Consider the following 11,176-nt stretch of genomic DNA (forward strand, 5'->3'; position numbering starts at 1 on the left):
TAAAAAAAAGAAGATAGAAAGATGAGTTAAAGTAGATTCGAAAACTCAAACATACATCTTAAAAGTTTAATCACAACTTGAAAAGAGAAAACAGTAAAGGGAAACACTCTTTTACATTCAACACAATTATGATCACCTAAATATATTATAATTTGTCTACAATGGATTTTTCATCAAAAATAAACACAAAGTCAAACATAACTTCATTTAGTGGGTTTGATGTAATAAATACATGTTTAAACAGAAAACAACCACAACACTTGAGGAGAGTAAAAGTAAGATTGATTGAAACACCTGCTTCTTTGCACTGTAGTGATTATTTTACCCTGACATGAAAGATTTGTATTATTCCGCCTCACTACAAAGGAGACAGAAGATGGTGAGAAGGCGGAGAACAACCTCCCCGTCAGTATTTACATTCTGTGTGTGTAGAAAAGAAAAGTCATCACAGTGCAGGTACGAGGACGCTTGGGAACATGAGGACTTTGGCCGTCATGAAGGACAAGTCAGGAAGTCCAGCGATCAGCCGTCCAGCCTCCGCACTCAGCTCCTCGTCCTCTGGAGCTTTCCTACTGGAGAACACACACACACACAGACACACACACACACACACACACACACACACACACACACACACGGACACAAACACACACAGAGGGTATTCAAAGATCCTCGTGTCTGATTTCGATCCGATGACTGTCTTGATGTCTTGTCTCACCTGACCGAGGTGCTCGTCTTCTCTGCATCAGACATCAGTCGATTCAAAGTGTCCACTAGGTGGCAGCTGTTGGTGCTGGTTTCCAGTTTGCTGATGGTCAACTCGTACAGGTCCCGGTCGACCCCTTTACGTGCGAGGTAGTGTTACAAACACCAAACACGGGTATCAAACCACCGAGTATCAAAGGACTCACATACAACACAAGCTGAAATTAGCAATTCCTTAACGTTTGAATCATCATGTTGAGCCCATAGACTGAATGTAAAGATGGACAACATGAAAGCCCCAAAAAGGGAAGCCAAAGCATCTTGATCGCCACCTAGTGGCAGCAGTGTAAGTCTACAACCCTGCCTCCTCCATGTTAGCAGATGGGACATGGACCAGACTAAAAAGGTCAAAGTACAAGTCAAATAACTCTAAAAGTTCATGTTTCTGATAAATCCAGGATATTTTGGAGATGCACTCTTCATATTTGTGAACCGTCTATGGGTGAACCTAGTGTGTGCAAAATCTACAATCCTTCCGTTTCACTCTGACCTGGAGGTGGACTGCTGCTGGATCTGGATCTGCTCTCCTCCTCTGGACCAAAATAATCCAGGTTGAGAGCACAGCATCCTGTTCTTGCACAGAATACAACGGGTTGAGGAATAAAATAAGAATGAAGAAGAAGCCGGAACCAGACTGAGCGCTAAAAGTGACACCACCACTAAAAGGTTGAGCTTAGCAATATATTGGAAATCTTTAGTTTTATATTTTTGTGTGGTTAAAATAAAAGCCTGACACACGCCAGTGAGCCGTGGAGTTGGATGAATACCCCAACTCTGCTTTCAACCACAGAGAGAAGTGACGCCACTTATGGCAAAGAGAGAAAAGCAGAGGGAAGAGAAGCAAAACAAAGAGAAAGGATCGACTGATTTATTTCAGTATTTACAAGGATTTACCACAAAGTCCTTATTGTAGTGCATTAAATCTGGATTTTTTTAAAACCACAGCAATCTATCAGTCCAAAGAGAATTGTACCATTTGGAGAAAAAAATCATTAGTTTTTAGAAAGAAATTGCTGTTGTAAAGGCACAACTCATGATGACGTTCTGTAAGTGCTTCACTGAACTGTTGTGCAAACACATCGGATTGGTAATGAAACACTGAGGAGTCAATTCTTAAGCTCTTTGGAATCCAACCCTCTGCAGAGCGAGCGGACACAGTGAATGCTCCAGTGCACCGAGTAAAGAAAACACACTAACAACTGAAAGCAGCAGTAACTGTACAGAATTCTCAACTTCCTTTTACTGTGTCGCCATTTTTCTTCTTATTTGAATAAATCTCTTCTGCTGACAGTCACCTGCACATGTTGAACCAAACAGAACAACTCAAACTCCCAAAGACACATTTCATATAACACATGAGAGACAATGATACATTAAGTAATAAATAACTACAAACAAATAATAAATATATTATAATTAAATAAGTGCATGATCTTTGCATTTGTTAATTTACCTTTTTTCTGCAATGACCATTTACTGCCCCCTACTGTGCACACGTTATCACTGCAGCACTATCATGAGATTTCCTCACTAAACATTTTTGCTTATGCTGTTGATGTTGTCATGAAAACAGACTCATCTAAGAGTCAATCAAGCCGTTGATCAGCTGCTCATCATCAGCTGACACGTCTGCATTCTGAGGAGTCAACAATGCAATGCCACACAGGTTTTTACACACTTCTACCTCATGCAGCAGCAGCGGTACACACAGTACCACCACGTTCCCCATCTGTCACACAACAGATCAAGAAACTCAGATCAGAGCAGTTTGTGTCATGTGCCAATAACTATTTAAAGATTTAACTTTTTTAACTATGCAACATCCTCCAAGTTGATGGAGAAGCTGCAAAAATTTAGAAGGAAACTAACATGTGACCTCGTCCTCTGTGGTTTTCTACTGGTCTTGCTTTCGTTACCTAACCACAAGAACATAACAAAATGATTTACATCAAAATGTCAAATGAAAATCAGATGCTACTGTCAGATCCAGAGGCTCCACCCCCTGCACTGGGCACAACCAGGTTAGAGTTAACAGTTAAACCTTAGCGGTTCCTAAAGGAATTAAAATGCTCCTTTAAATCGTAACCTTCACCCACATCAGGTGTTAACACACCAAACTGGTTTTCTCAACTGGGACCAATGAATACTGAGATAAATGAATAAGAAGGCGGCAGCAGGTAAAGATGAGACACTAGAGTCATTGAAGGAAGCAGAGAAGGGAAATCCGTACAGTGCTTCCCCCTGGAAGTGCTAGGAACAAGTGGGACTGACTTTTTATTTTACTTTTGTTCCCAGTTCTTGGATCAGTTGGATATTTGACCTTTCAGAGTTTTCTTGTTTGCATAAATAGATGATTTCCTAACACTGGTTGTAATTATTCCCGAGTTGAAAATCAATTGTGGCCGCCCACTGCTGCTGACTGAGTGGGGGGGAAACACGGTGCACAGGAAAGAAGCAGACATGCCCTGGAGGAGGCGAAGAGCAGGAGGAGTCCAGAGGAAACTCCCAAAGGTTTGGGCTTATCAGAGGAAGTCAGTGCTGGTAGTTTACTTCCAACCCCAGAAGTGAGGGGCTCTGCGAGGGGACGTACCGTCCTGAGAGCTGCTGAGGCCTCGGCTGCTCCAGTCCCGCTGGCTGGAAGGGAGCGCCCCCTGCAGAGACAGGAGGTAGAGTCATCTACGTCTCTGCCTTCATGTGTTCAGGTGTGATGCTCTGGACTCTGATGAAATGAGTCAAATGGACGTGTTTACCTGCACTGAGTCCGTCGAGGGGCCCTGCTGGTTCTGTGGCCCTGCAGGTTCCCGTGCTGTGACTGCTGCGTCTCCTGAAGTACAAACAGCTGCTACAGCGTCTTTGGTTGGCTCAAGCATTCCCTGAAGGATCACAATAAGGAAGTGGACATTAAAAACAATGACACGGTAACACACACTGTAAATAAAAACACAACACGTCTCCACCCTCTCATGTACGGCGCCTTCATCTCACACACAGATCATTTGGAATGTGTTAAGAAAAGGTATTTAACCTGTACTCAAACTTTTTAGGTTGGTCCAGCACTAATATTAAGGAGAAAGGGTTTATGACCTATACTACAACCAAGCACCAGGAGGCGATCTAGATGATATGGGTTCACTTTTTTGATGTCATCATTCTTTATATCCAGTTAAAATATGGTAACAGCAGTGAAACAAGTCATAGAATTTATAGAACTCACTGGATTCACACATATTATTGGTCCCGTAAGAACATTACTGTGCATCTTCTCACTAAAATAAATCTAATGTTCTCCTGCAGCGGACTCACCAGGCTGGACGCGAAAGCAGGAACAGCTACTGGCTGCTTCTTCATGCCGATGAACAACTTTCAGGAGACACACAACGAAAGCAGGTTGTTAAAACACACAGATTTAACATTTCAGAAATGTGCAGTATATTGTGACTGGAGAGGATGGAGACTTAAAATGAATCTGTGGATTGTCCAATGACTGAAGTAGTTTCAGGTGTTAACTTAGTTACAGGTGAAGACGCTGTGAGGATCAACAGTAAACAGCAGTTTTTGTGTTTTGCAGAACTCACAATGTTTCTTGTGTCCACACCGAGGCACCTGAGCAGAGTCCTGTTGGTGTGGGAGCCGCTCCACTGGAAGTGAAGGCCAACCGCACTGTGGACGTCTCGGTGAGGCCACCACAGGCCCCGGAGAACCCTGAGCACAAAACACACAGAGACAGCACTGATCACACTTTACATTTACAATGGTCTACAGTCCTAACATCCACTTCAGACTGACACTACTGCACCTCTGAGCACCGCTGAGTTCTGGCATCTTCTCCTCCTCACTCTCTGGGAGGTGTCGGGTGTGAAGATGAGCACAGAGGCTCAGCACCTCCTCCTCCTCCTCCTCCTCCTCCTCCTCCTCCTCCTCCTCCTCCTCACTGTCCAGAGTTGGGACCACCACCTCAGGGAAACTGGCACAGAGGATCTGCTGGACACGGCAGGATAACGACACCTGGTCGGGATAAAGATCAGCCCAGAAGTTCTGATGTTTTAGTTTGTGTGACAAACACAGCAATCAGAAAGAGTAATTCACACCTTCCAGAATTCCATTTTCTCTGAACATCTCTATTGTTCACTGCTAATTTATTATCATAAGGAGAAAACAACTGAGATGTCTCCCACCTGACAGCTGCTTCTCCTTGAAGCTCCACAGTGTCCCACCCTGTCCTGCTCTTCCTCTGTGGACCCGTCGCTCTGAAGGCTGCTGCCTCGGTCCGGACACTGACTTCCCTCCTCTTCATCCTTCTGATCATGGAACTCGGCCCACGACCCTTCTCCAGCCTCCTGTGTGGGTGCTGAGCAGAAATCAGCGAAGCTGTCACTGGGCGGGAGGCTTCCCAGACTCTGCACACTCACATCAGCAGCTTGGACACAGTCAGAACCTCGGTCATCGAAGTCTGCGAACCCGTATCCGGTGTATGTCACAGACTGTGACTGGTTGGAGGTAGAAGAGGTTTCCTGAGTCGCAGGTTGGTCGCAGTGACCCAAAGCCTGCTCTGCCTCTGTTTGGCTGAGATCTGCCTTTCTGCGGCTGCTGTTGCCAAAAGAGTCAGAATGCCATTTGTTTCCCAGTTCTTCATCCTCAGCATCGGTCTGGTCCCAGTCAGACTGATCGTCTTGCGAAGCCAGAGATGAAACAATTGGTTCCAGGTCAGCAGAAACACCTTCAAATGAGAAGTCCTCCCCGACAGACTCCAGGTCCTCTGAAGCCGACTCGTACACACTGATTATTTGAGGAACAGTAGAAACGCTCCTCTCTCTGTCCTTCTCCATGTCTCCTTCCTCCGGCTCCTCGGAGGTTTGTACATAATTCAAACACTGCCTTGTGTCCCTCCATCTGTCCCCACGCTCGCCTACACCCTCCTCTCTGACATGAGGCCGAGGACATTGAAATCCAAAAGCTGCTGCAGCTCTCTGAGGCTGGGGGGGGTCCTGAGCTGCATCTCTTTCCTCACAGTGCTCGACCTTAGTGCAAACATTCCCTTTAGACTCAGATGCACAATGAGATCTGGGCTCAGAGTCCAGAACAACCTCATGACCCGGATCACATGTCTGTTCCGCCCACGTCTCGGTGCTGTTCAGGGGAGAGAGGCCGCAGCACCAGGGATGAGCTGCCTGCTCGGTAAACACAGTGAAATCAGCAAAGCCTGTTTCCTCCTCAGGAGAGAAGGTACTCGAAGCACCATGGGTCCCAGCAGTGTGGTCTCCTTCAGCGTATCCGTTTGTGAGGTGCAAAGATGATTCAGCATCAAACTCCTTCCTCTCCGCCTCCATCTGGTCCCCGTCAGAACCTGAGCTTCCACTGGGTTCCGCTGGGGGATGGAAGCTGCAGCTGGGTGGATGGGTGGCAGCCTTCAGGGCGTGAGAAGGTTCTCTGAGGGTGGACGGTGGCTCAGTGGGATCTGCATCGCCTCGGGGGGGGGAGCAGAATCCCCCAAAGTCTCTGAACTCGTCGTCCTCTGTGCCAGCCTCCCCGTCGCCATCCTCATCCAGGGGAGGAGGGGAGGAGGAGTGCAAGGTCATGATGAACGGCTCCATGGGTTCTCCTGGTGACCCCCCACGGCCTCATGCACCTGGGGGAGGAGAACAAGGAGATCAGAGATCAGGGTGATGATGATGGATAAACATGATCTGACAACTTGTTTGACATGTTTTCACTTCCACTAGCACCAGAGGTTTGAGGTTCACCAGTAATGCTCCCCTCTCATTTATTTAAATCTGTTTACATGAGGAAATACTTATAACATATAATGTCCACGTGCAACAAAGGTTAGAACTTTGATTTCATGAGGGACTTCTTCAGTTTGTGTTTCCCCACAGGTCCTCTTCACAGCCCCGCGGCCCGAGGAGCCACACGAGCCCGGAGCTGAGGAACCTGCGGTGGAAACAGAGAAACTGATCCAGGGAACATGATCCTCTGCTCGGGGCTGCTCAGGTAAACAGATCAGACCCGGGGCTGCAGCTCCAGGATCAGGGTTAAAGTGGGAGGCGACCCCTCCAACACAAACACACGGAACTGACGCTTTATGTTGATGATAATAATAATAAAGACACAACCCACAGACTGAGACTCGTGTCAGTGGATGATGAAGAGAAACAACTCAACAACAACACAAGCTGTTAGCTGTTAGCTGCTAGCGGCTAATCCCCGGTACAGGTGACCAGTGATTAGCTAACACCGACACATGCTAGCCGGAGCAGCCGGGAGCTGCCGCCCTCAGAGCGGCTGACATGCTAGCTAAGAGATGCTAACTGAGAGCTAACAACCAGCACAACGCGCTGTTTACAGACCGACTCTCGATCACTGCTCCCGGGCGTCGGTGCTCGTGTGTCGGTGCCGCAGCTTCGCCCGGACTCCATCACATCCTCCGTCCACTGAGAGGAGCTTGCCGGAGGAGATGTGTCACTCCGCCCCGTTTACAGGAGACTGAAACACCGACCTACAGAAGGGAAATACCGACTCCACTATACAGACCTGAGTGACGCATCTTTCCAATAGACGATCTTCAGTGTTGTTATTATAACAAGTGTATTTTTGTTGCTACTCATTTCTTGACTCTTATTTTTCTTGTTAAATTGTAAAATCATTCTTTTAATATTATATCCAATTCTGTATCTTTTAATTATGACTTCTCGGAAAATTTACACTTTTCTTGAATGATTTTAATAATCTCATAATATTAGGACTTTTTTTTTTATTAAATTACAAATTATCTTCACAAATCAGACAAGGAAAAATGTGTTTTCCGAACTGAGTCGGCCTGATTTCCTCACACGATGGTTCCTTCAGTGGTCATCAGCTGTCAAACTGGTCCCAGTGGGTGGAGGTCTGGTTTAGGGACAAACAAGTTTACTGAGATGTATATTAGATATATTCCAATGGGAATTACAGTTATATGAAGCTTTAGTCACAAGGTCACAGGTCATGTTGCAAATATCAAACTGTAACGTAAGAATCCTGTTGTAAGATCATCTGAAGTTATAGATAATCCTCCACATGTATAACAACATATGTAACATAATATTAAAGTAGTTCATAAAGAGTGGGATGAGTAAATTAATAATCACCGTGCAGGTTTGAACTGGGAGCTACGATCTTCATTGGCTGGGGCGGATCCGTGCTCCTGCTGAGTGGAGGCCCACGCAGTGCTACTTCTCTGGAAAAGAAGGTCTGCCATCAAGGCACAGGGCTATATGTTTATATACAACCTATATAAATACAAATATACCATTAAGTGTGTACATATATGATGATATATACACACAAATATATCCATATGTACTTTTATGTGTTTGTACTTGGATAAACAGTGATACTGAATTCAAGAACCTGGAGGGTCTTTTATTGCTGGTATAAATATTTTCAATATAAAACCACATAATAAGGAGCAATATAAAATCTGAAGTACACAATCTTTTACACAAACTACTATATAGATGATGAAAGAAAAATCTGAACTTAGGTTTGTCAAGTATTGCTCACGTCTCTATAAGCAGAAGTATAAAATATGGCTGTTGATGGAATATCACAGTTATCTGTTTTTCTGGTCATGATACACCTGTGTTCTGATTTTGGTAAAGATCGGTCAAGGGCAAACCTAGGAGCTGCGTCCCAGGTGGCGCTGTTGAGCCATTTTGCCACGCACATTTCAAATTACTCCAGAATCCAATGACTTTTTTGGGGTTTCAAATTCACTGCAAACTCTGGTAACAATTTCAGCATGTCCATAACCTGACAAGCCCCAAAAGTGAAATACAAATCCAAGGAACTGATATATTAGTGTTTGCAGATTGATTGAAATGGACTGTCGGGGCTCGACGGAGGGAAATTCTTCATCTTGTGTTTTTCTAGTGTTCATGAATTAAGTCAACACACAAATGTCTGATTATTTGCTTGCCTGTAAATCAGTGATAATAAAGACGTCTTTGGAATCAGAATTAGAATTAAAGGTCACATGTTGTGAGCTGTAGTTTTAACATCTGATTGCATGTTTCCTGTCAGATAACGTTGTTTCCTGTCATCAAAAAGTCAGAGACATCTTCCACAACATGAAATGATCATAATCTACAAAGACATATTTGAGTCAATACTACATTTCTTTTTTACTGTTTTAAATTCCCATCATTGCTATCCCCATTATTTCAGGTATCATATAATTCTAAATGTCCGGTAACTATAAGGACGACAGTTGTGTCTCCTGCAGGGACTCCACTGATCCTCCACCTGTCTTGAAGTGTGTTTGAGTGGAGCTGCTGGATGGGACCATGGGGCTCTCTCTGCTCCGTGTGCTCTCCTTATTCTGTGAGCTGGCTCAGGAGCTTTTAAAGGAACAGACACTCAAACAGGTCAATCTGAGGAGGGCTGCTCAGACAGGGTAAAAAGGAGCTGTTCTAAATGATCCTTGTGGTATTTTGACCAAAATATGTTACAGACGTTTCATTACGACCCCAAGGAGCCATATCAACTGTGGTGAAATGGGCATAATATGTCCCCTTTAAAGAGTCATGTGATCTCCAGGCCCTTATGTACATGTGTGTTGTGTGTACATAATTATTACTTTCCTTTATTCTCTGCTGGCTGTTACACAAACGGACTCTTGGGGATAATAAAGTTGATCTTGAGCTGCTGCTTCACTCTATTTCATGTGACGTCATTATCTCGTTTCTCTGACGTCCAGCAGGTTGTTGGTTTAATTCCCCTGATCTCTTTTCCTCTGTGTGTGAAATCATCCACTTTTATTCTGCACTTTCATCTTTTTGCCATTTATTGTAAATGGTTTTAAATCCATGAAGCCATGAACACACACAGAACCAGTAACACACTGGTGCATGAAGGGATTTTTCATGTGCACAGTATTTCACATGAAATGTGAAGCTGGCATCTGCAACACGTTTTACACATTTTTATAGAAGCACATTTCTTTATTTCTTCACGACTTTTCATATTCATGATTTGTTACATTGAGATTTCTGGGGTTTATTTACTTGAATATTCTTTGTACTGGTGATAAAGTGTTTGTGTACAGTTTATGATTTGACCTGTTTATTATACTTTTATGATTCATTCATATATCAATGTGTAGAGTGGAGCTCTGACTGTGTCGTCCCACTGAACTGAAACACAACTGAACCAAATGCAATGAGACAATGTCCAGCTGACTCCAGTTTATTAACCCATTAAACATGGAACCTTAGCCATCATCCCCCCCCCCCATTCATTAAGCCAATTTTGTTCTTCCTAAATTAAATTGCATATCATTGAAAAACATTTACTTGAATATAATAAAACAAACAGCAGGTTTAACTTTGACATATTTTTCCATCTGTGTATAAAACAGGTTGAAGCCTTTCAGTGTGAAGCTCGTTCAAATGGTGTTGATATGTTTTCTTACAGACTTTTTACTTTTTACCAAACAGACACCACCAGAAATCCTGTTTTTATTTCCATGTCATCTTCTGGTGTGAATTTTGACTTCTAGCTGCATATTTGAACGTCGTATACAAAGCTCTCCTGGAAGTAGTTTGCTGCTGTAGAAAGATACGATCAGGTGTTCGTGCCTTGAGGAGGAAGTGGAGCTGGATTTCATCATCTGATTGTGACTCAGCGTCACCTCAACTTCTTCAAACCAGGTTCTGCTCTGCAGTGTTAATTTTGGCAGCTATTTTTGATTTAGTCTTAGTCTTAGTCTTTTGACGAAAATGCATATTAGTTTTAGTCACATTTAGTCATTTTTATCCTTCTTAGTTTTAGTCTAGTTTTAGTCATTAACAAATTACATTTTAGTTTTAGTCACATTTAATAGCCACATTAAATCCCTTTCTTCTCTCCTCAGGCCCAGGGACCCTGTGTTGTGTCTAAAACTGCATAATAGTCTAGCTTGCAGTACTTAGGTTGTCCATTAGATCTCCCTACCAGCATAGGTCTATAGCAGGGGTCGGCAACCTTTACTTTCAAAAGAGTAATTTTACCCCCTCTTCCCCCAAATAAAATTTGTCTGGAGCCGCAAAACATATTTGATAACAAAGCTAATAAAGTTTAATATAAAGTTTAATATACTAAACTATAGTTTGTTTCATTTACGAAATTATAGAACGACAATAAAGAAAACTCTTGACACTTTATTGCTGTTTGTACCTGTTACAACAAAGGAAAACACAGAAAACTTATGAAGAGAAGAAAATACACAGGCAAGTGTCGGCCTACTTTGAAATAAATTAAACACAGAACTTTGTAGGGCTATTTGAATAAGAAGTACCCTATTTTGAAATAGATAAAAACATATAGCTGCAGCCTAATAGCTTAAAAATATATATTTAGTTTTAAATGTGAAAACAAAAAGTGAGAGCAGGTCAGACTG

The 11,176-nt window shown here is 43.3% G+C and overlaps 1 protein-coding gene across 2 annotated transcripts; it reads right to left on the reverse strand.

Moving 5' to 3' along the window:
• Nucleotides 1-52: 52 nt before the first annotated feature.
• LOC128453771 (aftiphilin) lies at nt 53-7,191 on the reverse strand. Of its 2 annotated transcripts, none has more exons than XM_053436855.1 (10): nt 7,110-7,191; nt 4,941-6,391; nt 4,562-4,770; nt 4,341-4,467; nt 4,069-4,125; nt 3,516-3,638; nt 3,356-3,416; nt 1,256-1,333; nt 719-842; nt 53-569 (listed from the first exon to the last, which is right to left on the reverse strand). In XM_053436855.1, the coding sequence occupies exons 2-10, from the start codon at nt 6,354-6,356 to the stop codon at nt 446-448; spliced, it is 2,319 nt and encodes a 772-aa protein (XP_053292830.1). In that variant the 5' UTR covers nt 6,357-6,391; nt 7,110-7,191; the 3' UTR covers nt 53-445. The 2 variants fall into 2 exon arrangements, with proteins under 2 accessions (XP_053292830.1, XP_053292829.1); XM_053436854.1 differs by having other exon boundaries at nt 53-572.
• Between the last annotated feature and the right edge of the window lie 3,985 nt (nt 7,192-11,176).

Source organism: Pleuronectes platessa, chromosome 12, assembly GCF_947347685.1.
Source record: "Pleuronectes platessa chromosome 12, fPlePla1.1, whole genome shotgun sequence".
Classification (NCBI taxonomy): domain Eukaryota; kingdom Metazoa; phylum Chordata; class Actinopteri; order Pleuronectiformes; family Pleuronectidae; genus Pleuronectes; species Pleuronectes platessa.

Excerpts from the sequence above, each read along its gene's own strand:
- LOC128453771 (XM_053436854.1), bottom strand. The coding sequence starts at position 6,356 with ATGGAGCCGTTCATCATGACCTTGCACTCCTCCTCCCCTCCTCCCCTG. Across the intron at positions 843-1,255 it reads CAGCAGCAGTCCACCTCCAG|GGGTCGACCGGGACCTGTAC; the intron begins GTCAGAGTGAAA and ends TCGCACGTAAAG. Across the intron at positions 573-718 it reads AAGACGAGCACCTCGGTCAG|TAGGAAAGCTCCAGAGGACG; the intron begins GTGAGACAAGAC and ends TGTGTTCTCCAG.